The sequence below is a fragment of the Kwoniella europaea genome, chromosome 1 (assembly GCF_036810445.1).
Source record: "Kwoniella europaea PYCC6329 chromosome 1, complete sequence".
Taxonomy (NCBI): Eukaryota; Fungi; Basidiomycota; class Tremellomycetes; order Tremellales; family Cryptococcaceae; genus Kwoniella; species Kwoniella europaea.
The window spans coordinates 117445-143352 of record NC_089487.1 but is presented as its reverse complement, the minus strand read 5'-3'; the positions used below and the strand labels follow the sequence as shown (position 1 = coordinate 143352).

Sequence of the window (25908 nt, the reverse complement as noted above, 5' to 3'; positions counted from 1 at the left end):
TCTTGTCACCTGTGCATCACCAAGACAAAGACGAAATCGACATGACGGTGACAAACGACAATCCCCTCCAAAATGGAAATGAGCTCAAACAACGGCTGGACAGGTGGAGTAAGAGGTTGGGTACGCTGCCTAGTTTGGCGTTACCGACTGACTATCCTAGACCTAGTGAGTAATCTTCGATGTTACCGCAAAACACGCTCGACTACGACTATGTGTATGATAGTCCTCTCTGACTTATAACTCTATCTTCATCCAATAGCTCCGGCCAAGTTGATCGAGTCAACCCAAACACTATCTCTCCCTGCCAACCTCGCTCCCATTCTTGGTAAACTCACTTATGAATTCTCGACTCTCTTCCCATCCTCGCCTTTACCAACCCCCTATCACATCCTCCTCACCTCATTCGCCATCTTGCTCTTCCGATACACCCCCGACCCATCAATGGTGATATGTACCTCATCTCAGGGTACGTCCCAACCATTATTGCTCAAGCTAGATATCGCCGTGGAGAATACTTTTTTCGACGTTCTAAGACAGATCATGGAAAGGGAACAAGAAGCTGCAGAAGACAGTATCCCCATCAACAGCTTGGTGGACTATCTCAAACCTGAAGGGCCATTATTCCGAGTACGATTCTTCGACTCTACCCAAATCCAATCGGATCCTACCACATCGCTTACAACAGATTTGACTCTGTTCTTACTCGCTTCACAAACCGACGTACCCGTCACTAGAAGTCCACTCGCTCCTCTGTATCTCAAATTGGCATACAACTCCCTGCTATTCACTCAATCTAGAATAACGGCATTGTTGGAATCACTCTTACAGTTACTAAGCTCTGCAGCTTCGAGAGATCCCTCGCATCCTATCGGATCATTACCCCTCAGAACGGCAGTTCAAGCTAAGGCTTTACCGGATCCAACTGCCGATTTAGACTGGTGTGGATTTGTAGGAGCGATACCTGATATCTTCTCTGCCAACGCTAAGGCTCATCCGAATAGGGTATGTGTAGTGCAAAGTGAGTTGGAGAAAGGTCAAGATATCATGGATGGCCCATCGAGAGGAAGAAGGATTTTCACGTACAAGCAGATTGACGAAGCTAGTAATGTCCTTGCTCATGCTTTGTTGAAGAATGGCCTGCAAAGAGGTGAAGTGGTGATGGTTTACGCCGCGAGAAGTGTGGAGATGGTAGTCTGTGTGATGGGTATCTTGAAAGCTGGAGGTGTATTCTCTGTAGTCGGTAAGTTGACTATCTTCCTCCATCGTCACCCTAGACGAAAGCTAAATGGGTGTCATAGATCCCGCCTATCCTCCATCAAGACAGAATGTCTATCTGTCCGTCTCTACTCCTCGAGCACTCCTTATTATCTCAAGCGCCGGTGTCCTCGCTCCTTTAGTGTCAGACTACATCAAAGAGAACCTCGATCTCCGTCTATTGGTGCCTGCTATATCCCTTTCAGAAAATGGTGTGACAGGTTCCAGATCAGGAGAGGAGGATATTTTATCACCATACCAACAGTACGCTCAAACCCCAGCTGGAGTCGTACTCGGTCCAGACTCTCCAGCTACTTTGTCTTTCACTTCTGGAAGTACCGGTATCCCCAAGGGTGTCAAAGGTAGACATTACAGTTTGACCCATTTCTTCCCTTGGATGGGTAAACGATTTGGTCTGAATGAAACCTCCAAATATACCATGTTGAGTGGTATCGCTCATGATCCCATCCAGAGAGATAGTGAGTCAGCGTACAACACCAGCAACATATGAGTTCAACGGCTAACATTGCCGTTCCTAGTGTTTACTCCTCTATTCTTGGGTGCTCAATTGCACGTACCTACCGCAGATGATATCGGTACCCCCGGACGATTGGCTGAATGGATGGCTGATAGTGAAGTTACTGTCACTCACTTGACACCTGGTAAGATGATTTCACAAACGTATGACCGAGCACATCGACTGACTTCGTGACAGCTATGGGTCAATTGCTCTCCGCTCAAGCTACTCGACAGATTCCTACTCTCAAAAACGCTTTCTTCGTTGGCGATGTACTCACCAAGCGAGATTGTACCCGTCTTCAAGCTCTCGCCAAGAACGTATGCATTATCAATATGTACGGTACCACCGAAACTCAACGAGCTGTGTCGTACTTTGCTATCCCCAGCGTCAACGAAGATAGTTCTTTCCTTTCCACTCAAAAAGACTTGATCCCTGCCGGTCAAGGTATGATAGATGTCCAGCTTCTCGTGGTCAACCGAACCGATCGAAATGTTCCCTGTGCAGTGGGCGAGATGGGTGAGATCTATGTTCGATCCGGTGGATTAGCCGAAGGATACCTCGACCCTGCTGCTACAGCGGAGAAATTTGTTCCTAATTGGTTTGGCGAAGGTGTTCAACGGGAAGATACTTTGGTGAAGAACAACCCTGAAGCGGCTAAACATTGGTTCGGTATTAGAGATAGGATGTACCGATCTGGCGATTTGGGCAGATACTTGCCTGATGGACGGGTGGAATGTACCGGTCGAGCGGATGATCAAATTAAGATCCGAGGATTTAGAATTGAATTGGGTGAAATTGATACTCATCTCTCTAGACATCCTCTGGTCAGGGAGAATGTCACCTTGGTAAGAAGAGATAAAGATGAAGAGAAAGTATTGGTCTCGTACTTCGTCCCTATTGATGGGGATGAATTAGATGGATTGATGAGTTCTTCAGAAGCGAATGGTGATGAAGATGAATCTCAAGATCTCAAGACTGAAATGATCAAAGGGGTTAAACGATATAGAAGGTTGATCAAAGATATTAGAGAACACCTCAAAAAGAAATTACCTTCATACTCTGTTCCAGCGGTTTACTTCCCATTGAGGAAGTTACCTTTGAACCCAAATGGTAAAATCGATAAACCCGCTTTACCTTTCCCCGACACTAGCCTCCTTGCTCCTACACCAGCTGCCAACACCGACTTGACCCCCACCCAAAAGACTATCCACGATATCTGGTTGAGACTTTTACCCTCCCCACCACCTCAAGTAGGTTTGGACGAAAACTTCTTCGATATGGGTGGTCATTCCATCTTGGCCACTAGATTGATCTTCGAAATTAGAAAAGCTTTCGTGGTGAATGCTCCATTGGGATTAGTATTTGACAAACCTACTATCGCTGGACAAGCTGCTGAGGTGGATCAACTCCGAAACTCTGACCTGCGAGGTGCAGATGGCGATTCTAAGAACAACGGTAAAGAAGCTGGTGTGGATGTGGACTACGCAGCGGATCTTGAAGTGCTGGTCAAGGACTTACCCGAGAAATTCGATCCTCTACCCTCCGATTTCAACGAGAAGAAAATTACTGTATTCCTTACTGGAGCCACTGGATATCTTGGAGCCTTCATCCTTAAAGATCTATTGTCTAGACGAGTAGCCAAAGTGATCTGTCTGGTCAGAGCCAAATCTGCCGAACAGGGATTACAGAGGCTGAGGGATAGTGGCGAAGGTAGGGGAGTATGGGATGAGAATTGGGTAAAAGAAGGAAAAGTAGAAGCTGTCATTGGTGATTTGTCAGAAGCAAACTTCGGTTTATCTACATCGGAATGGGATAGGATTTCCCAAGAGGCAGACGCCGTATTGCATAATGGTGCGATCGTACATTGGGTATATCCATATCCCAAATTGAGATCTGCAAATGTCTTATCTACCCTCACCGCTTTAAGGCTATGTACAACGACAAAAGCCAAACAATTCAGTTTTATCAGTTCGACTGCTGTAATGGATAATGAAGAGTTCGTCAAGAAATCGGATGAACTGTTGTCTCAAAAGCAGAATGGGATTTTGGAATCGGATGATTTGACTGCCGGTGAGAAAGGGTTGCAAGGTGGATATGGACAGACGAAGTGGGTCTGCGAGAGGCTGATCATGGAGGCTGCGAAGAGGGGGTTGAACGGGTGGACGGTTAGACCGGGTTATATCTTAGGTGACTCAAAGACCGCTGGTGAGTGCTATAACGCAGTACAACGTAGACTGTCCACACTCTCACTCACCATCGATGTTCCTACTGACTAACTTATTGCTACTCTACGCAGTCACAAACACGGATGACTTCATCTGGCGAATGGTCAAAGGATGTCTTCAACTTGGTCTCATACCGGATATCAACAATTCCCTCAATGTCTGTCCTGTAGATCACGTTGCACTTCTCGCTTCGTTATCTACACTCAACCAGATACCCAATCAACCATTCTCTATCGCTCAAGTGACAGGTCATCCTAAAATTCGATTCAACGACTTGTTAACTTCTTTATCGGTCTATGGATACGAGGTCAAACAAGTTGAATACGTCTTGTGGAGAACCAAATTAGAACATCACGTGTTAGAGACTCAAGATAATGCTTTGTTCCCTCTTTTACATTTCGTATTGGACGATTTGCCAACATCGACTAAATCTGCTGAGATGGATGATAGGAATGCTCAGGCTTTAGCTCAGTCCGGCGGAAATAGCCCGACGAGCGGAGTGGATTTGGATCTCATAGGGTTGTACCTTGCTTGGCTTGTTAGAGCTGGATTCTTGGATGTGCCGAAGAAAGAGGGAGAGAGGAAGTTGCCTGTGTTGGAAGGGGAGGTTATGAGAGCTATTGGAAGGACAACGGCGGGTAATTGATTAGACTTAGAATCAGATAAAGATGAAGATAAAAAGTGGAAGTAATTAGGTAAACATGGTGAAGATAAGGAAACGGAATGTCATTATTATAGTATGATGCATGTGATTTCTACAACGGGTCCATCCATTCATAACACACGAATGTTCGTCTGTTCTCATTTGCGTGTACAGTGTTCGGAACAGTACTTACTTTGAAGAGACAAGTCGTAGATTGAAGTGGCCTGAATCTGATTTATCGAGTGTTCATAAATCACTTGTTGGTTGATGACAAGCGTGTAGTCTGCTGGCAATGTACAGTACTAGACATGTGGTTGCAGGATAGAGGATACATTCCCTTATACTTACATCCGTCTATGTTGAAGCTTCCTTTGTTCTGGCATTTGCCGATTGGCTGACATTCCTTTATCCTCCATGAGTCGAATTGAGCACTGTGTCGATTGAGATGTGGTTGATGTATTGTGTCCATACGAGGTGAATAAGATAGGGTTGATCACTTTGTCGCCCTCTTTTTAGATCATCTATATCAATACTACTAGTCTCTTCACCAGATCCAGATATTCCTTACACAATCGTTCTGAGAGGACCTTGTCCCATTCTCTCACCGCCGCAGTCCGACATTTATAGAGCAATCTCAGCTACACTTTGGATCATTTCGCAGGGAGACTCTCTGTTTGTTCTGTCGATTCTGACCAGTAAGCCCATCTCATTTCTAGGTATCAGCAATATCCACACTTCTTCTCCCCAAACTGCGCTAGGAAACGTGATATGTCTTCACAACAGATGTTAATGACGACCTCGTATTCCCCTCCAGTCTGAAAGTTCTGCGAAAAGTCAGGAGAGGCACCCTCCGACCCAGTGTCCGACCGTCCGAGACCGATTCTACATTTTCATACTCGTACTGCATATCAATACAGACGAACAAGTAGGTCATAGAGTGACTGCAACACCAATTGGCTCTTTTCGGACATAGTGGATATAAATCAATAGGGAAAAGAAAACAAGGTATGTACAGTATGTTCATAGTAGGACAGGTCCTCGTATCGAAATTCACAAACGGGGAAATACCCTTTCGTGAAAATCATGAAGATGCTATCTCCGGAATTTTCATTCTATTTTCAGAAACAACTTGTAGTGCTCTCTGTCGAGATATAACATAAAACACGATTTGACCTCCTTTGTTATGTGTAGCTATTCCTATCATCGCCTTTCGTCTCTTCTTTTACTGGAACTCGCATCTTCTCCGTCATCTACTGATATATCCGCCTCGTCTTATACCTGTACTTTGACAGCGAACGACAGTGGAATCACAGTGAAGAGAACTGTAACAACGTCCAGTGCGACCTCTTTTTTTCTCTTTTTGGTCCTGAAGTTTTTTCGATTGATCGACATTCCTTGATTCGCCAAAGGCATCAATCTAACCCAAACTTACGGTTCGGCTTTCGACTGTTCGCAGAGAAGTTGGAAGATCGTTCGATCCGTCGTTGCCCGATTCTCCCTATTCGGGGGGGATCGACATATTCGGGCAAAGTCAACTCGGAGATCACTGCTCCGTTTTCTATCACCCATTCGTCATTACCCGTCCTCCATCGACACACACAACATAGTAACACACAGAACTGGATTTCACCCCGTTAATTCCAATACATTGGAACCCGAGGGATCTGGGTCTGGACAGATCAGCGCGGATATCGCATACAGCTGTAAATATCAATTCGAAAGATTACTGTACATCTCGGAAAGTTGGATCTCGAATCTTTTGCCATTCCATTTGCGAAAGGCATACGATAATTTCTATTCAGGGGTTTTTGTCGGACTCTCGTTTAGCCAGAGCCAAAAAGGACAATCACCGCAGTCAAAGTGGGCAGATCAACTCATATGAAGTGGACAATCGCCGTGACTGTGGTCAACTAATATAGCTCCTTTGATCGAACAAAAAGAATTCATCAACGATAAGCGTTTGCTTATTCGCTACAAGGCTACCGATAATATCGGAGTAGGATCTTGCTTTGCGTCATCCTCTTGGTTTGTGAGAAGACAAAGAGACTAGTGAAGTCCGTGCGTACGACTATCGGTAATTTCCAAAGCTACCAGTTTGGCCAGCAGACTTGAGAAGGAGAAGAGAGTATTGCAAGCTTTTAGGTCGGTGAGTCGTTCGTGTCAGCATCCAAGGGCTGGGCTTGGCCGCCTTGCTGATGTATGAGTGTGTGTATAGATGGATCGAGGGAACAAAAAGAGTCACAGAGTATTCGTATGTATCTCTACGCAAAGTAGCCTTATTGTTCTTTGTTAATTAAGGTTTATCCGATCATAGGGTCTTGGGAGATCGGAGATTTGTTTTGTCGATAGATCGTTCCTGAACACGTGGTTTGCCATCATTTCTCTTTTGTTCATCAACATCCCATCCACCGAAAAGAAAAAAAGAAAACAAAATCATGAACGTCGTCAATAACACCATTCGTCAACTAGACCATGGATAAGAATATGAGAACAGGGTAGAGCAGGGGAGGGAAGAGGATGCCCAGATGGAAGTGGATGAGCAAGGACAAGAGGATGAGACAAACGCCGATCAAGATGGACATGCTCAAGATCTAGATTATTCGCATTCTCACTCACATACTTCACATTTTTCCATTCGCCAGGATTCGTCGATACATCCTCAAGAACCTTTTCCATCTTCATCTTCATCATCATCTACATCCTCAACCTTGTTCTCTAATCCGAATGTACATAGTTTAAGTTACCACATTATTACCACTCTCACTTCAGAACCCAACCAATCCAACAGCAATAACAATAACCACAACAACGATAAAATTGACAAAACGGACAATCAAAGATTAGTTGCTTCTTCACCATCATACACACACATAGAGCACAATTCCTTCTCGTCTAACCCCACCTCAGTACAACACGCACAATCCTTGCCGCCCATCTTGTCTAGTACACAAAACCCCTTCACTGCCCAATCACACTCTACGCCTGTACCGATATCACAATTTACCCCTTCTCACAATAACAATAGACCTGTTCCACTTCGTCTCACATCATCAGCTTCATCTTCTTCAGCATCGTCCATTCGATCCGCACGTCGTTTGAACCACTCACCATATATCGTACCTCAGACAGCCAAATTAATATCACCTTCACCGAAGATGTCCACGCCGAACGGATTAGTCACAGTGAAGGATGAACCTAGGACACCGGTTCCATTATCTTCTTCACCTTTGTTCGAAGTTAAAAACGAACCTATAGATCATAATGAACTATTATCCACTCCTCAGGCATCTAGATCGGTACATTCAGGTAGGATCGGTTCCTCTCCTGGATCAATGTCAATGTCTCAACGTAGAGGTGTCAGACCTGCTTTCCCTTCACCAAGGATGATACGTACCGGTTCGGCTCAGAGTAATTCCAACAATGGGATAGGCTCAACAAGAGGATTGCTCACACCTCAATATTCATCATCATCATCCAAACATCCGCCTTACCCTTCTCCAATTCCCCCCATTTCCGCTCCGTTATCGCCTCCTGTCGGTACTGGCTCGGGGTATCCAAGTGCACAAAGATGGCATCAATCAGCTCCTGCCGTACCACTGTCAGCTACCATACCATCAACAAATCAAAATCAGAATGGGACTGGCAAATCGAAATCGACACCTAATCCATACCAAGTGAGCTTGGATGAGATCCCAAAAGATTTCGTGTTGAAGAAATTGGTTCAGCTGGCAAGTAAATATTGGTATGCACCTCATTCAGCAGATTGTCACATAAGTGAGTAATCTCCCATTACCCCATTTTTTTCTCTCCTTTAACGTTTTGGATCGTGATTCATGTACTGACGATGAGGTTCAGTCGTACCTCTTAAGAGAGCTTCTCGATCACCTGCTATCCCTTCCACACCACGTACGGCAATCCCACCTCTGCATCAACGATTATCTACTCAACCGCACGTACCTCAGACTGCAAACAATGGTGGACCTATCTTACATGCCCAACCGGGAGATTCATTTTTCGGTCCGTCCACTCCAACAATTGCGTCGATACAGGCTGCCGCTCAGGCGGACGGTGGTTTGGAGATTAAGCCTGATGTTCTGTCTAGTAGTGTGACGACCATGGAGGGGAATAGGGATATAAGTGGTGGGAGGCGGGGTAGTCTACCTGGAGGTAATCAGCTGGAAGTGAGTGAACTTCACATCTACCTTACCACCATATGTATATATGGGTTTTCAGAGCATAAGAATCAAATCAGACATTCCGGAATGGGACAATAATGCTGACATACTTCTGATGACATAGCAATGCCTCGTATTCCCTCTACACAAAGACTACCTTACCACCCAATCCGTCTTATTCCGTAAGCTTCTAAACTGCCAGGCAGCACACCTACCGAACCCACCACCAAGAGATTCAGAGGGCCGATTGATATTCCAATCACCCGTGATAAGGGGTGCTAAAGTGCTACCTACCAAATCGGATCGACCGAAAGCTCTTTATGTACCATTGCCTGATCCAGCGAGTCTCGGGGTAATATTACATTGGCTGTATTGGTGAGTCTCATCCTTCACTTCCACCTTTCACCTTTGACGATGACCAGATTCACCACGCGTAATGATCGCACTGACATATGCTATATCATGATTGACAGGCACGATGCAGATCATTTCAACCATTGCTTATCGAAAGGACTCGTAACTTGGCAAGGTGTCATACGGAACATTGAATATCTCTCATTGGATAACGAGATCAAGCTGTTAGCTGGGAAATGGTGGAAAAGATGGGTGAAACCTACCGAACCTACCGAAAGACGTAAAGCTCCAAGTGTCGTACCGTCATTGTCATCAAAGGGTAAAGGGAAAAGAAGAGCATTTTCAACCTCTGCTGCTGCTGCAGCTAAGAGAGAGATGACTATGAATATAGATGATGATGATGATGATGACGAGGAATATGAAGATGAGGAAGATAGTGGAGATGAAGCTGATGATGAAGATATAGAAGACACGAATGGTAGGAATATAAAGGTCGAAAGGGAGGATGAAGGTTTAGCGGATCATGTTTCACTCAGATTGGGTAGATTGTAAAGATGTGGTTCAGCTTGTCTTTTCATGTGTCATGTACATACACGTATTATCCTGTTCGATAGATACATCATTTATGTTTATAGCTGTATCATCTAATTCTAAATCTATATCTACTATTTCTTATACATATCGTCAATCTTGTATAATATACAATACAATACATGAATTCTTGAATTTACCTGTTCCAGTCCTCTTCAGTACATCGTCGAATACGAGTCTAATTCACTTTGACTTTGACATCGGCGTTTCCTTTCTTATCATTCGAGTAATAGTCCATGATGTTATCGGGAGGAGGCGGTAGTCCGAATAAAGGAGCGGAGAATGACCAGGTTTTCTCAATCAGATACGCAGAAATATTGATTATAGCGTAGAAGGTCTATCCGATACCAGAGAAGATGGTCAACTTATGATTCACAAACTTAGTGGTGAGAGAACACTCGGATCGACCACTTACCATAGGTATTACACCCATAAAGATATTACCCAAAAGTCCACGACGTCGGATCGTTTCCCATAATTCAGTTTCTACTATTCCCTGGGCTTTGGACGATCTGTATGGGCCGGTAAGTCGATAGAACGTAGGGAAGGCTGCACCGAAGCTGTGGAAATGGATATTATATATTAGTCTCGCAGTTCGAGACAAGTGACAATACCTTAAGGGAGTTGGACTTACCAATACACAAATAGTACAAACCACCCATATTCCCACCACAGTTCAAACAATCCCGGCGAACTACCTATATCCTTAGCCAGCGTCGACATGTACGTAGAATGATCTACACCATATTGGATACGGGATGTAGGTGAATGCAAGAGATGGTATGTCTCTGGTGATTTGGGAATCGGTATGCGGTTTTGGGACAGTAAGAGGAATAGTTGGATTTGCATCTCTGCTATAGGTGGGATCGCACCTGGGTCAAGGAGAACAACAAGAGCAACAGTGTGGGTGTAGACTGATGTTTATCGATGATTTTATCGATGTAATTGAAAGTACCCACCTACACCAGGTCTCACAAACCCTACAAATCCAACTGACAAATCCTTCTCACTGGTCACACCTCTAATTTCACACTCCTCTGGTCCTTTAGGATATCCTTGACCCAACCAATCCCAATCCTGCTTATAACCCGTACACAGCACTACCAGATCCGGTTTACATACCTCTGTCTTCCATGCATTTTCCTTCGACCTATGTTGGGGTGGTTTTCCAAAGACCGCTCTTCCATTCTCATCAAACTTCTGGGGGAAAGGGACGATATCAATCTTTCTCTCTTTTATATCATCAGGTAAGGGTGGATCAATATAATGAGCGATCTTCTTATGTATATTTGATAATTTGTAATACGGTTGATTGATAAATCTGATTGCTTTAGCCGATTTATTTAGGAAGACATATGCTCTACCTTGTCTTTCAGGTGGTAATTCTCCACACCACTGATTACAACCTGCCTTTGTACCCGTTAAAACCCACATAACCCTTCTAATCACGAAATCGGAGATGAACCATCTGAGATGGGATTGAGCGATCCATCGATGAACATAAACATCTTCGAATAAGTTGGTGATCAATCCATCGATAGGTAAGTTCCCATCAAATGTATACCCCAATATACTAAAGTTATTCAATACTTTGGGAAAGGACAGGAATCCTGTTCGAACACCCAACCATACTCGTTTGGAGGTAGACATGATGAATTCGTAAGCTAGATCCATGCCTGTTTCACCTGCTCCGAGGATTAGGACTTCCTTGTTGGACAATTGAGAGCGAGATTTGTAAGAGGATGAATGGATCCATTCTGGTGCGGATGGAGGGATCAGTTCGGAGTTTAGACCAGGTATAAGAGGGATATTGGGAGTGACGTGTAGACCAGTTGTGATGATGACTCTCTTAGCTAGGATCGATATAGGTCCTCCGATAGGTTGTTTGCCGGAGTCGAGACGTTGTAGTACGGCCATGTGCTTGTAGTCGTCTTTGGGCAATGAAACTTTGTTGAGTGAGATGAGTTTGGTAGATGTGTGGATGTAAGCGGTGATGCCAAAGTACTCAGCGTAAGAATGGAGGTAGGAGACGAAGTTTGGTAATGAAGGATGATCAGGTGCGGAGAGTGGATATCTATAACAAAATCCAACGTCAGAGGGAAATTCAGATATTTGCTCCACTTGGTAGATGAGAGACGATGGATGAATGAACGTAATCACTCACCGGAAATCGGAGAAACAAGTCAATTGTTTACTACTGACCAATTCCGCATTCTCGTACCCTCTCCACCTGATAGAGATCCCTCAGCTTCTACTCCACATTGCGATCTCCAATCAAGGATAGACAACGCTCACCTAAAAGTACCTCCTATCTCAGATTCCATCTCGACCAACACCGGTTCTTCACCTTCCGCCCATTTCTCGCCGTACTCCACAGCATATTTCAAAGAAACCAGACCGGCTGGTCCACCGCCTATCACCAGCGTTGAGGCTCTTGAGGGTAGATTGGATATGGTCATGATGAAATGGATGTACAGTACATGGAACAAGGAACTACAAGAGCGAATGACGATGGTGAAAAGGATATGTTCGATCGAGGACAGCGGACAGGTCGAGTAAGGCACGGACTGGACCGATAGCCGATATTATCATGAGGCTCGCGAGATAGTGTCATAAGCCGATAAGAAGCTTATGCCATGCTCCTTGCGACTGTAGCCGATGCTGGCAGTGTAAGAGGCAGGAAAGGTACATCCGGAAATACTTCATGTACAGGTCTGCATGTGAACGGCTGGCTTAATGCTGTAAATAAGCGAGGAAGCAAATGATCACATGGCAGAGTCGAAGCGGCATGTAATCAGATCTACTGTACATGTGAGATCAGCCGGTCCCGGCTGGTCTGCAAAACCAAGTCTCATCCCAGCCATCTGAAGTGTGAACCAAACGCAGTCAATCAGTAACATACAACAAAGAGTAGGAAGTACGCGTGTTCGACATCACACTTACATCTATCTCTAAGGCGTTGACCGAAGGCTCGGTATCTCATCGCAGGGATGGACGTCTCAGGATGAGGTCGATGATCGTTGAATGACCTATTTGCATCTGACGATACGCATGACCTGACAGAGCTATATATGATGCAGACGAAATTTGTAGACCGATAGTTGAGCTGATCGAATCTTCTCTGTCCTGTGGAGAAGTTGTTTGTGGACTCCATTGGGGAGGAGCTGGACACAGTACATCGACCAAACCAAAATGTTCGTTGAATGGTCGACCATGTTGTTCGAAGCATACAGTACTTCGTCCCAGAACTTTCATAACCCACCAATTTCTGTTTCTCCCGCCTTCGTGTGGTAGGAATCGGAACATGACCTCTTGGAGAAGATCGCCATGGCTTGTTCAAGTTTGGTATCGAGCTCGTTGAATCTGATTGCGGCCATGGAAGGAGGCAATGGAACCACTGGACGATCATGGGGGCAAAATTGACTTTTCGATTTGAACAATGAGTGGACCACCTCGTCGATCTCGTAGCTCATAGCGGATTCGCCTATTGCAAGTCTTTGAACTTTAGCCCGCTATGGTACTCCATCACATGTGAGGCCTTGTATGAGTACTTACCGATCAGTCGTTGGACTTGAGGGGAAAGGCCAATCGCCTGTGTTGGTTCTTGCTTGAGAAATTGCTCATAGGCCAGAATTGACGGAATTGAGCAGCTAATTATCAGTACAAACCACCTCGAGCTGACAGCAGAAAGCGGAGCACCATACGGAAATGACCAAGTTTGTCATGTTCATCTCCTGGTAGTCCCAATTCGAAAGCGCACATTTGGGCAATGGTACTCTCTTAGTATCTGCCGGACAGAGCACTGGGACAACACAGTTGGAGATTGTATCCCGACGATGGCTGACCGAAGCCGTCCTCAAATCTGGTGATGTCGAAAGGTTTTTTGACCTGCGCATTTTCAGTCAGTGACAATCGTGAATTTCAGTGAGGTTTAATGATGAAGCGCGGATACTCACAGCACTGGGTAAGAATATTCTCTCCCCTTGTCTAACTCCATAGTCTCCTACGAAAATTTATAGTTCCGATTGTTTCTTGATCATCAATGACTCTGCGAACGCATGTAATGTACCGTATTGCTCTGGAATTGCACCAGGAACTTGAGCCTGAGCAGCCGCAGTCTTTCCTCCTTCAAGCATACCCAAGTCTTTCAACCGCTCAATCGATTCGAGAGAAGCTTGACATGTCAAAATGGATTGTAGGAGGTCCGTCATTCGCGAAGCGATTCGCAGTCGATTATCGGCTATACATGAATTATTCGATTGGTCTTCTGGTACAATCCATCTGCGAATAGCACATGAAAGTCAGCTTTTTGACCAGTACCCGACAAATACAATAGATAGATGATATTGAAGCATTGCTCACTGCTTTCTTGTCCAATCCTTCGTATCAGCGGCTAAGGCATGATCATCAGATTGATATTTGAGAAAGAGATCACGGTAGTATTCCAAAGTATCTCTGATGAGTTCGGCCAGATAAGTGAGATTGAATGCCGGTTCCTTTGCGCCTGCATAGGTTGCAGCTGATGTAGTTACACACACGTCAGTGCTCTGTACCGTCCATGATTATTGAGAGATACAAAAGCATTCACCTGTTTTCCAAGCTGTCCAGCTATACCCAAAAGTGTTATCTTCACGTTTGGGAAAAGGAAGATCTGGATTTGGACGACGCCATAATCGCATCTATGGTTGTACAATCACAATGAAGCTTGTACAGATCTACCATTGCAATGACTGGCTCACCTCGACGTTGAACTCGTGTTTCAGCATATGACCAAACTCGTGATTAGCTTCTTCACAGCCGACCAGGTAATCATTGTCGACTTGAAGCTTCTTTTGCATTCCAAGGATGTGGTTCTCCCTTCGATGATTCCAGCCTTGAGTCCAAGCATAGAACTGAAAGATTCCATTATGCAGGATGTATCAGCCCACTGGTCGTGCTCGACATGCAAGCTATCGGTCAACTTACCCTCATGCGTAGTAGCGGCCAGTGTCGTAGGGGAGCGAAGAACTGAGTGTAGTCGATACCTTCCTTTGAGGTTTTCGCATTTTCTACATATCATATACTTTGCACATCAGTATATTGCGAAAGCGAGTGAGCCGAAGAGTCATGACTAACCTTTGTCAAAGTGTCGCACAAAGTATACAATGTGATCTTCCTCTTTCTGCGGTTGACATTCCTCTCGATAATCTGATGAGAAAGTGAAGGTCCATTTCTCGCATGACTTGTTGGCACTGACGCTTAGTGATATTTTTGTACCGCGTGCTGGACCTTCTTCGAATTCTGGATGAGCGAGTGTCGACGATACCCCACCCATCATACAGACTGGTTGATTCAGTAGAAGAGTGATTTCTGTGTTGATACTTTACAGGTAAGAGGAAGAAGAAAGGGAGGAAAGGGAAGAACTGTAAGTATATCAGTAAGTTGATCTTTCCTCGTGTATTCGCAGGTAGCGTGTCTGTTTATGCTGATGGACAGGACACTTAATCCCCGAATGTCATCCATCAGTCTCCCCCCACTCTGTCACTCGTATCATCACATCATGCCGTAGGGTGAAATACCGATATCAATGCGAAAGGAGGTACATTCGAGCTAAATGTGTATATGCCTGTGTGACGGATGCAGTAGGCTTTTTCTCCCTGACTGGCTTGTTCCTTCATATCTGTCTAAAATCGAGATCAGGCGATAGAGGGCAGAGTTGCGCATCCTGCGCTCTCATAGAAGAGGATACGCAGTATACAGGGGGACTAGACGAGTACCAAGTGTCGTGATGAGTTGTCGTGAAAGGACATATCACTCGGGAGCAAGGAGGAGTATATTGAGATGTAATCGGTGGTAATCTTAAGATTATCCTGTCTTCCGTTTCCGTCGGAAGATCAGCTTCCTATGCTCTGCCATCATCAAAATCCTCCACTCCGAGGAATGTCGAATCAATCTCATCTTTTGCACTTTCAATCACCACGAGAAGCTCATCATACACTCCAAGAATTTACCCATCACGACGTAGGTATTCGACCGATGTCTGAATATGTGAAAGTGGTGGGACCGTTCCCTGACTGGGTCCAAGAGCTAAGAGGAGTGAGCTTGACAATTCATACCACACTGTTTCATTCGGGATCTGACTCTACCTGCAGACAGGATCGAGTACTTTGAGTAGGGATGATGCTCAAAGATTGTCACCTCCAGCGCATGAAAAGATCTCTGATGAGTTCTCGTGGCTTGCTCAGCGGGGTGGTGAGTGTCATTACCGATACTCGTAAATTGACCGAGCTGAATCTAAAGTAATAGCTGCTCAACTTCTCGGTCTTGCTTCACCTTCTCCCCGATTGAGTTACGTGAGAACCTCTATAGAAGCTATATATGAATATTGGCATGGGAAGATGAGTACTGTCAGAGGTCAGCCGATGGCGATGGCACAGTGTATACAGGATGAAATGGAATTCAAGTGAGTACCTCTGCTCCGAGCAGCCCTCCATCTCCATACTCTGTTATATCACGCAGAAGTCTATGTCAAGCTCATGAAGTGCTACGACATAGTATCACCAACATTCCCATCTTGCCAACATGTGGTCTCGCTCCCCTCGACAATGACTCCAAATACACCTATGCCGTTCTACGCCCTCTAATAGCGTACTTCAACATGTACATCTACGCGGTAGAGCTTCAGGATGCTCTGGATCGTATAAATGCTCTTGACCCATCGATAATCAAGGTCGGTGGTAAGGAGCTCGGATCAGAAATAGAATGGATAAGGCAGCTGGCCGGTCTCATGGTGGAAGAAGCTAAGATCACTCTAAGGTTATTTTGGGCTGCTGGATCTGGTAAAGAACTGGTCAAAATGAGCTTGGTGAGTGAATGACACCGGACTTGTTTCTCTTGAGATGTTGGAGAGATCTGACCGAGGGAGATACATGATATAGGATAAACCATGGCACGAGTCTACGAATATAGCTAGAGAAATACATCTACACCTGAATAAACCGTTGGAAGAAGTGGAGAAGGATAGTCCATTCGATGCTGCTTTCGCTGCGGTGTGTTTGAATCCGGATGAACGGGGAACACGACATGACAGTTCAGAATTCACAAACAGTACGTCTTGCATCATTGTCAGTGCTGATGTGCGAGCTATAGTCCTGGCATTGGAACAAGCTACCCTTGCAGAAACAGAATTGAAGAAAAAGTATCCATATGCTATTCAGATGGTAATGAGTGAGTAGAGATTTCTTGCTGTTCTCAATTTATACGTGGTTTCATAATATCCTCCATCGAGCTCAGTGCTCAACAAGTTGACCCTAAGTACTAACTGAACCTCATTGTAGGCGAATATCTAATGGCTTTAGAGCTCTTGCATGAACTTCCACCTCCTATCTCACCTTCCGTCGAACCACATCGTCCCAAGACACTCGCAGTCCGACTCAACGTATCCCAATCAGCCTCCACCCAGATATGTACAGCCTTACCATTCGTCCGATCGATGTGCGTACGCAGTACTGCTATAGAGAACTCGTCGCGACTATGGGAGACCCACAGGGATATCCAAGGTATATTCACTAGAGAGATGAAATTACCCAACGAATTGATAGATAAGCTTTTCCCATTTATGGTTGATACACCTGAACCTAAAAGGTGGAAGCCGGTCAACGATTACAACGAGCCGTTGGAAGTTAGATCAGAGGATGGAAAAGGCAAAGATAGGATTGGAGAAAAGAGGAAGATAGAAACGTTCCAGGTTGATAGGACGGAATATAAGCTGTTTAAAAAGATGTTTAGTGGGGAGGACATTGATGTTACGCTACCGGAGTTGAGTGGGGTGAGTTGACTTCTTCCTCCAACACTATTGATGCTGAAGTATTGAAGCAATAATGTAACTGACCATTCGCCCTGTTCGTTTGTAGTTGTTCCGTTCGATAGGCTTTATGTGAGTGTGGCTTGTCCTTTATCCTCGTGAGAGTGCATGACACATTATCCATTTCAAGGTATATGCTTATACCCTCTTTCTCGCCTATTGCCAGTGTCGAAAAGATCGGAGGATCCTTCATCCGCTTTGCTCCACCAGATAACGCCGGTATCCCATTCATCGTCCGTGTACCAGTCAAGAGCACATTTCACCGCGAAGGTGAATTCCCAATAGGGTTGGAAAGCATACACCATATCGTTGTCAACCTATGTACGTCGTAAGCCTCTAATGATTTGTCTGAAAATGGCATGCTGACCCGTTGTGTAGTTGGATGGGATCTCCATTGGTTCACTGTCAAGCCGGAAGACGGTGAACTCAAAAAAGACTAATCAGCGGAGGGGGATCGTATCGGTCCGCATGAAGGATATGGCAACGGGACGATTGTGTTCATTATGAAGGGTGATGCCCTTTTTGGACCACATTGAATAGATGTCGTAGAATAGATGAAATTATGGGTGATATTGCTCTGAAATTTCAATCAATCACCGTGTCACGGAGAAAGTTGTATAATATGAATAGAGAAGTAAAGCATAATACAATACATCTGACGCAGGTTGTTATCGAATGTATGGGAAGATGAATGAACTGCAATGATCTTCATTCATAGAGCAGCTGAAGTATGTGACGAACAATCTTCCGTCATGCATGACTTCCTCTGAGCGCGCCTAGACAGTCTATAAACAGAATCATGTTTAGCGAAAGACCAAATTACAACCACTTATTGATTGATATCAACTTACAGAGTCAACAAATGGAATGACATATTGTCCTTCACATTTCTCTCCTTCAGGAAAGTGGCACAATGGTTGATCACATACGATCGTAGCATGCTTATCTTTTGGACCTTTGAATCCAGCTTCTTTCAATTGTAAGGTGAATTCTACATCACCATCAAATTGGTCCTCCACTGAGACCTTGCACTGGCACAAATTGGAGAATGGGTCAACATCCTTGTACAATGTTTCATACTGAATCGCGATACTTGCAGTTTGCTGCCATGAAACCTGACTTTGACCAGATCCATTACTTCCACCAACGGCGTCGGAAGGAGCCACAGGACCAGTGACAAGTGGAAGAGGAAGATACAGGTGTACCTGAAAGAGGTGTCAGAGACCAGATCGGTCCTTTCCAATAGAACGAGACGGACTTCGAAATTAGTTGATCGGCGGGGAAACTTCTTGAACTGCCAGCTTTATTTACCGCAAAAGAATCACCAACAGGTTGGGATGATGTGTCGGAGGGGAAATTGATCTTGACGTTTCCGCTCACAACCAGTGTGTTTGGGAGGAAAGCGATGGTGTATAGTAAAGCGATAGGTAAGGGTGATTTGATCATTTTAATTGACCTAAGTGATGTACAGTAACGCTATACGAATGTAACGCAGTTCATTCAGGCAGAAAGCAAGTTGGAGAAGTAAAGAGAGGAGTAGACGGCGGATGAGAATGGCGGTCAGTTTGATTTATACCCATTTTCAGTTCAAAGGATTGTTGCCCCATTCTAACTCGAAGCGATGCTAGTGCAGTGCAACAAGATATAATTGTGAATCGAGAAAGTGGTAGGTCTCTGTAAGGGATGCACGTAGGTAATTTTACAAACATACTCACCAAAACGCCGCGAATTTAATGTGCCCGTGTATAACATACGCAGAGCGAGCCATTGCATGAATAGAGGACCGTGCAAAATACATCAATGCATCCGTCACGCTTTTGAAATGTCAAAATCCTGTGCTTTGCCGGTTATGATGCTTCGTTTACTAATTTACGCAGACTGAATAATTAGGTGTTGCGTAAGCTAAACAAACCCTTCGACCAGCCTCGACTTGACTTGGGACGGAAAATCAAAACTTACTGAATCGACGACAGGAATCACGTAATCTCCCTCACATTTCCCACCGTTAGGAACAGTACAGATCGAATCCTTGCATACAATCTTGGCATGTTTATCTTTCGGACCTTTGAATCCCGCTTTCTTATCTTGAAGTTCGAAGTTGGTGGTTTTGTCTTCGTTGAATTGATCATCTACGGAGACGTCGCACTGCACAAGATGGTAATCAGCACCAATAAGTATGGGGGTTCTTATCTATTTAGTCAACAGTAATATGGAATCATTTCAAGTGTTCAGGGGCTTAAACTCACGGTTTGTCTCCAAGCCCTATCAGTCGAATCTCCAACCTTCGGCCCATACCAGTAAAAAGACCTAGTATCAACTTTATCAAAAGGGAATTCCCTCCAAGCCCCATCCAGACCTCTCTCGTAGGGATCAGCAGTCATATGTGAATAGGTGTTATCGGCGAACGTCACTTTGACGCTACCCTTGACTGCCAGTGCTGATGGAGCCAAGGAGAGGGAAGTGACAAGTAAAGCTAGTAAGGTGGACTTGAACATTGTGAAGAAAAGTAGGATCAAATTCAATGGGTGATACACAATATAGTAAGTAGATCAGAGAGACGATGCGTGTATAAGCCAAATGTTAGGTCAGATGGTGCATAACCATATGGAGAAGCCAAGTGGTATAATTCGACGACCTTATATACCATGATTGAGATCGAGAGCCTAGAAACAGTACCGTACTTCTTCCTTTCATTCATGATCGATAGTGTGATCACCGATGGCTACGACAATCCGGTTATCTACGGGCCTTTCCTTTCATTAGATCAGCAAGGGGTATGAACAATAATGGCTTGGGAATGACATTGGCTGTGTAATCCGAGTGATAGGATACAAGTTATCCAGTCAGGAGCTTAACGGAAGGAAACGGTCCGCTATTTCTGATTTTCCTTTCTAGTCACACAGTAGTGATCATCCCCTCCGATCTCAATCTATGATGAGGGGGGGAGGTCGTCTTGCAAAATGGTCTTTGGCCTTCATGCTGAGGTCAGCCCCAACAACTCACAGTCCACACCCTTGAGCGAACGCAAGATGCATACATGATAGAGAGGTTTCAAGTCGGTATGCATGAACGCAGCGCTTTCTCTTTCGATATCCACCATATATACCTCTATCTACGATGCTCAATTACCAGAATCGACACATCTTCTTTGCAGCTCTTATGCTATTGTCCTACTATTTTGGAGTTATTTACATCTTACTCTATTGGATACAAACCACCAAGGAAGGTTGTCAATGAGCGATTAGCATCCAATCTACTGAAAAGGTGGATAATTGATGCCAAAAAGGGGACTCACCGTACTGATATCTTGAGTGGGCAAAGCATATTCCCCTTCACATTTATCTCTATTACATTTATATTCCGACTTCGGACAGATCAATTCCAAGTTATCTCCGAAACCACCTGGTACCCACGGTGACTGTGCCGAGAGGACATAGTGGGATGGTGTGTTTTCACCTTCTTTCCTTTGAATCCAGCACTACAATATACATAATCAAGTAAAACTTGGTCAATCCAACCACAAATTGGACCGGTTTTGTATGTTTTGTTTTGTTTCTTCGCTTACAGATAAAGTATAATAAGGTTCTTTACCTGTATGAAAATCATCCGTAGCGGCATTGGTCTTCTCGTAAACCTCAAAATAGAATGCGAAGTAAATATCATTTTCCTTCAATTCGGAGTACATCTTGTCGGGTCCGATGATACTGTCTTCTGGGTTGTTGTATGGTCTGACGATTGTCCAGGAGGGTACGGACATGTCGATAGGGGATAAAACGCCGCCTGTTCCTTTTTGCATGTACAGAGGTATTGATGAGGGCGAGGACCGAGAAGACTGATAGTATAGTTGATGATATCATGATAAAAGACGTCTAAGGTCTGATGATGTCTAGATTCAATCTGACGCACCGGGATATGAGATGCTAAAATATCCACTTGAAGATGGGTTGGATAAGCTCGCTACTTATACCGTGATAGTCTTGGTCTCGTCGAGACATACTTGCTCGGTCAAACGGCCAGATCGGCGAGACCAATCGAGGTGTGCAGATCAAAGGAGTGATCTATAATTACTTAATAACGAGTTCAATCATAGCTGGGGGGATTAGCACGAATAAGGTTATCCGGAAGAACGTTCGGTTCCATTGAATCAACAGAGTCAGATCAGTGGACATATGACATGAATTGATCCATTAGGATCATCGCTATCACTTGATTTCTACTCGATCAAGTCGACCAAACCCAGTTGAGGGGAATGAAAAGTGGCAACACCACATCTGCAACCAGATCGCATCCATTTCCTTTATCGGTCACGGAGATGCAATGTGATCTCCGTTGGGATATGATCGGTTCAACCACGGTCTGCCGAATTGATTTACTTGTGCTTTTTTTCGAGTCCAGTATGTCCGTCTGACTCAACCGCCGCCGATAATTGTTGGTCATCGGTCATCGTCAATAACTCATCGCTCAGAATCACCCCAGCCTCAACGAGAGAACAACTAGTTCGGATATCATCTATGAATTACCATACCACCATCGCACCTAAAATACCATTTTAGAAGATCAACATGTCGCGTAATACTTTGAATCTCCTTCGTCCTCTTACCAATGCCCGCCCAACCTATACCAGGACATCACCTGTATCCATATCCAAATCTGTATTACCACGGAGCACCTTGCGGAGCGAGATTGTTAGACCGATCTCAGGATCGGGATTGAAGAAGAGGACATTACATACTACCATACGTAAGTACTGCCTTCACAATATTGACTAATGGAAAAGTGAATAAGCTGATTCGTCCATTGTCCTTGTATGTGGTGTGAACAGCAAGGCAGCATGGGGAAATAACGAGACCCGAACCCGGAACGGGGTAAGTCAAATCGATCTCAAATGTCTGATACAATCTGATATACCTACGATGATCTGTTCAAGCTGATAGTTGTAATTCTGTAGAATCAAATTGACATTCAAAGATTCAAAGGGGAACGAAATCAAGACAATAGAAGGTAACGAGGGTGATGATATATTGAGTTTGGCTCATGAGTACGATGTGGATCTGGAAGGTAAGTGTAACAGAAATGCAAGACTCAAATTTCAATACTCCCCCGTCGGTCCCATACCGATATGCTTCTTGACCATTACTGTTATCTCGTCAATACCTTGGTTATGTTGCTAACATGCAGTTGAAATGTGAATAGGTGCCTGCGAAGGTTCAGTAGCATGTTCCACCTGTCATGTGATAATAGATCCAGAGAACTACGATAAGTTGCCTGAACCGGATGACGAGGAGAACGATATGTTGGATTTGGCATTCGGTTTGGAGGATACGTGAGTGTGACATCTCCATGTATAATCTACCTTTTGTACCTTGGGAGACGATCTCTTCCACAAAGGTCAACCAACTACACGCAAGAAAGAGGAAAATGTAGATCAGATTATCCAGATGCTGATATCTCTCTTGTCTCACCTTTGTAGCTCTCGATTAGGCTGTCAAGTGAAATTGACCAAAGATTTAGATGGGATGGTAGCTACTTTACCGTCAGCAACGAGGAATATGTATGTTGATGGTGAGTGATATCAGTCCTCAAAGATACTACGTAGTGTGAACTATGATCAAATCCACTGATTCATCCCCATTGCATCCAAATAGGTGCTAAAGCTCGAACTCACTAGATGGATTGAAGGAATGGCTGCTAGGATACCTCATGATCATATACGAGTCAATGTATAATTCCCCAGAACCTGTATGCTCCTCTCATGGATAGTAGTGCATGCATCAAGGAACACACAAGTAGCTCAACAAGTGTGATGAAGTACGATTTTCAGTTGTCAGAATTACCGAAATCACAAAAACGATTGTACAATGGATGGTCATGGATTATTAAATCAATACATATAATCTACAGCATCGTAAGTAAAACTAACTAATCAACCACATCAGACTAAACCAAACATATACTAACACCAATGCTCATGCATCCGACAAATAATCTCTGCATTCATACCTGCTACCTTCTGCCCCTAGATTGTAATGAGCGATGACGATTAAGCTTCAATCTCAGTTTCTCTCTTCTTCAACACCAATTTCTCCCCTTTGACCCTTTGCCAGACATCCGATACGTCTTCAACGACAGTTTCAAAGTGCGAAGTCGCATCGTACGATTTGGTGATGAAGATGTTATCGTTGGTTCCTGAAGAGGTTGGGGCGTACAGTGGGGTGATAGAGATGAATCTGAGGATGAAAATAAGCGTCAATACCAGTCCATCAGTGTATAGTCTCATAGCATGACTTTACTCACTTGTCAACGACATTGCCTAATAATTGTAAACCGGGTAAGATCTCCCTTTCTGGGACAGAAGTCTCAACGATGGTGGAGACAATGGCGATCCAGACATTTGGAGCAGCGACGTTGTGAGCTGAAGAGACAGCGGCGATGTAGATATCTAAACGGAAAAAAAAACGAAGAGGAATCTATATCAGCTTACTGTCCAGACAAATAGCTGAGAAGCAAGTCAAGTATTAAGCATCGCACACTTACCATTCTTTCTGCCAACTTGGTTTTGAGGAATGATAATCTGTGCTGAGTCCGCATTATCCGTACCGGGTATGGGATGTTTCAGAATACAAATCGCTCTAATGACTTTCCCGGTCTCCACCACTCTCAATTTCCCACCTTCAGTTGGATCTTGTCCAGCACCGAAATACGAGGGATCACCAATGACTTTCTTAGCTTTGACAGTTTCGCCACCGGAAGTCACACCCGTGAAATAACCGGTCTCAGGATCGACATTGACGGACTCGATCTTCTTATCTAGCATGTATGTACCACCGTAGATGGCTGATAATCTGGCGAAAGCCTGGGGTAATTCACCCAATCCGTACAATGGGTAGATGTAGGGTGATTTACCGTATCGTGCCATTGATTGAGTGTAAAGGATTATTCGGTCGATAGTTTGTCGAGCGGGTTTGGTTATGTAGCTAAGAACATAACCCGGAGGTAAGCCAAGTGCTCGCGAAGTCAAAGCAACGGGAATCAAATACCCACTCATCATCAAGCCATAAGGCCATAGCGTGACCAACGAAATCTTGAGTACCAGCTTCCAAGCCGAACTTGGCGTATAGTTCCTTCATACTGCTCTTGTTGACATCGAATCCTAAACAATACATTTGATCAGCAAGCAATCCAATACTGATTTGGTACAAGTGAGTTGATCGAACTCACCTTGATGGGTAGCTGGATCATTCTCTTTCCAATATTGCAGATACGAGAAGAACTTCTGTGCTCTCCTCTTCTCGAAGAAGCCCATCAAGGGGGACATGACAGCCTCCATTTCGGAACTGGGCACTTTGGAAATCTTACCATCTCTGTACACGTACGATCCGGCGATGACTTTGAATTCGAGATATCGAGTGACGTCGGTATGAACAAGCATTCGAGTGAGCTCACCAGAAGAAAGGATGAATTTGGGGATGAGGTCGACAGCGTAATCTCGATCTCGACCTAGTTGGAGAGCTTCGGGTGGTGGGGAGTTACGGAATTTTTGGTAGAGCTAAAACCATCAAAGGGATATGGTCGATCGGCCACAAGCTCATCAATACCAGTATAGAAGAGTGAAGAGCAGAGCTTGAGGAAAAAAGACCATAGACCCACCTGAGTCAAGTTCAACGAAGCACTATCACCACCGTAATAATCGTTTCTATCCATGTGAAGTACTTTTTGACCATCTACGGAGAGCAATCCTGAGAGGATACACTCGGTAAGACCGGTACCCTTTGATATTCAGGTCAGCTACGGAAGTAAACCACGACAATTCTGGGTCAGCTCACCAAGACGATGACCTATTGCCAGGGAAGAAACAGTAGGTCAGCGGCGTATATCTTTGCGCAAACAGTGGTAGGTCCGACCCTTGCTCCATCCCATCAATCAGGTGAATGGGTAATGTGTGGACAAGCGGGAGAGGAGCGAAGTGATATCGATATCAGAAGCAGGACAGTCACTCACATCGTATTCTTCATCCATGTTGACTGATTGTTCTGCTTTGTATAGTAGGTCGTGGTAAGATGAATATGTATCCAGAGTTGAAATGAATGAATGGTATGGGATCGTATAAGATCATAGCAACGCGTTGCATGGAGAGTGCTCTACTCGTAGCAGTGACACGCACAGATCATCCTAATATCATGACGCAACCATCTCATCTCATCACCACGTGTCATCCTCTCACCTGCATATCACCGTATCACCGCTGAGTGGCACCCGATGGGAGATAACGATACGAGTGGAATTCAATCCAATCTGTTGATTTA

General features: G+C 44.5%; 10 protein-coding genes across 10 annotated transcripts; 4 read left to right on the top strand and 6 right to left on the bottom strand.

Moving 5' to 3' along the window:
* Nucleotides 1-41: 41 nt before the first annotated feature.
* Nucleotides 42-4645, top strand: V865_000056 (L-aminoadipate-semialdehyde dehydrogenase; the record flags this gene model as incomplete). Its single annotated transcript, XM_066223888.1, has 6 exons — nucleotides 42-165; nucleotides 260-1240; nucleotides 1299-1733; nucleotides 1794-1916; nucleotides 1970-3979; nucleotides 4071-4645. The coding sequence occupies 6 exons, from the start codon at nucleotides 42-44 to the stop codon at nucleotides 4643-4645; spliced, it is 4248 nt and encodes a 1415-aa protein (XP_066079985.1).
* Nucleotides 4646-7077: 2432 nt separating this feature from the next.
* On the top strand, nucleotides 7078-9723 carry V865_000055 (uncharacterized protein; the record flags this gene model as incomplete). The annotated part of the gene is made up of 5 exons (XM_066223887.1): nucleotides 7078-7086; nucleotides 7147-8416; nucleotides 8498-8823; nucleotides 8942-9192; nucleotides 9291-9723. The coding sequence occupies 5 exons, from the start codon at nucleotides 7078-7080 to the stop codon at nucleotides 9721-9723; spliced, it is 2289 nt and encodes a 762-aa protein (XP_066079984.1).
* A 217-nt stretch (nucleotides 9724-9940) lies between these two features.
* V865_000054 (uncharacterized protein) lies at nucleotides 9941-12221 on the bottom strand (the record flags this gene model as incomplete). Its single annotated transcript, XM_066223886.1, has 6 exons — nucleotides 9941-10099; nucleotides 10178-10322; nucleotides 10397-10634; nucleotides 10722-11836; nucleotides 11927-11992; nucleotides 12058-12221. The coding sequence occupies 6 exons, from the start codon at nucleotides 12219-12221 to the stop codon at nucleotides 9941-9943; spliced, it is 1887 nt and encodes a 628-aa protein (XP_066079983.1).
* Nucleotides 12222-12579: 358 nt separating this feature from the next.
* On the bottom strand, nucleotides 12580-13658 carry V865_000053 (uncharacterized protein; the record flags this gene model as incomplete). Its single annotated transcript, XM_066223885.1, has 5 exons — nucleotides 12580-12626; nucleotides 12706-12801; nucleotides 13025-13246; nucleotides 13318-13412; nucleotides 13651-13658. The coding sequence occupies 5 exons, from the start codon at nucleotides 13656-13658 to the stop codon at nucleotides 12580-12582; spliced, it is 468 nt and encodes a 155-aa protein (XP_066079982.1).
* A 117-nt stretch (nucleotides 13659-13775) lies between these two features.
* On the bottom strand, nucleotides 13776-15076 carry V865_000052 (uncharacterized protein; the record flags this gene model as incomplete). Its single annotated transcript, XM_066223884.1, has 6 exons — nucleotides 13776-14043; nucleotides 14125-14281; nucleotides 14351-14441; nucleotides 14502-14654; nucleotides 14728-14810; nucleotides 14878-15076. The coding sequence occupies 6 exons, from the start codon at nucleotides 15074-15076 to the stop codon at nucleotides 13776-13778; spliced, it is 951 nt and encodes a 316-aa protein (XP_066079981.1).
* A 701-nt stretch (nucleotides 15077-15777) lies between these two features.
* V865_000051 (uncharacterized protein) lies at nucleotides 15778-18045 on the top strand (the record flags this gene model as incomplete). The annotated part of the gene is made up of 10 exons (XM_066223883.1): nucleotides 15778-15837; nucleotides 15894-15993; nucleotides 16048-16204; nucleotides 16297-16606; nucleotides 16680-16848; nucleotides 16891-16968; nucleotides 17079-17569; nucleotides 17655-17677; nucleotides 17772-17926; nucleotides 17984-18045. The coding sequence occupies 10 exons, from the start codon at nucleotides 15778-15780 to the stop codon at nucleotides 18043-18045; spliced, it is 1605 nt and encodes a 534-aa protein (XP_066079980.1).
* A 336-nt stretch (nucleotides 18046-18381) lies between these two features.
* Nucleotides 18382-19051, bottom strand: V865_000050 (uncharacterized protein; the record flags this gene model as incomplete). The annotated part of the gene is made up of 4 exons (XM_066223882.1): nucleotides 18382-18390; nucleotides 18457-18636; nucleotides 18703-18810; nucleotides 18917-19051. 4 exons carry the CDS (start codon nucleotides 19049-19051, stop codon nucleotides 18382-18384), a joined length of 432 nt encoding a protein of 143 aa, XP_066079979.1.
* Nucleotides 19052-19507: 456 nt separating this feature from the next.
* V865_000049 (uncharacterized protein) lies at nucleotides 19508-21362 on the bottom strand (the record flags this gene model as incomplete). The annotated part of the gene is made up of 4 exons (XM_066223881.1): nucleotides 19508-19750; nucleotides 19852-20091; nucleotides 20901-21083; nucleotides 21171-21362. 4 exons carry the CDS (start codon nucleotides 21360-21362, stop codon nucleotides 19508-19510), a joined length of 858 nt encoding a protein of 285 aa, XP_066079978.1.
* An 805-nt stretch (nucleotides 21363-22167) lies between these two features.
* V865_000048 (uncharacterized protein) lies at nucleotides 22168-23175 on the top strand (the record flags this gene model as incomplete). The annotated part of the gene is made up of 5 exons (XM_066223880.1): nucleotides 22168-22345; nucleotides 22428-22470; nucleotides 22554-22663; nucleotides 22799-22928; nucleotides 23076-23175. 5 exons carry the CDS (start codon nucleotides 22168-22170, stop codon nucleotides 23173-23175), a joined length of 561 nt encoding a protein of 186 aa, XP_066079977.1.
* A 470-nt stretch (nucleotides 23176-23645) lies between these two features.
* Nucleotides 23646-25621, bottom strand: V865_000047 (uncharacterized protein; the record flags this gene model as incomplete). The annotated part of the gene is made up of 8 exons (XM_066223879.1): nucleotides 23646-23832; nucleotides 23900-24044; nucleotides 24140-24579; nucleotides 24647-24755; nucleotides 24824-25151; nucleotides 25253-25372; nucleotides 25429-25440; nucleotides 25604-25621. The coding sequence occupies 8 exons, from the start codon at nucleotides 25619-25621 to the stop codon at nucleotides 23646-23648; spliced, it is 1359 nt and encodes a 452-aa protein (XP_066079976.1).
* Nucleotides 25622-25908: the final 287 nt, after the last annotated feature.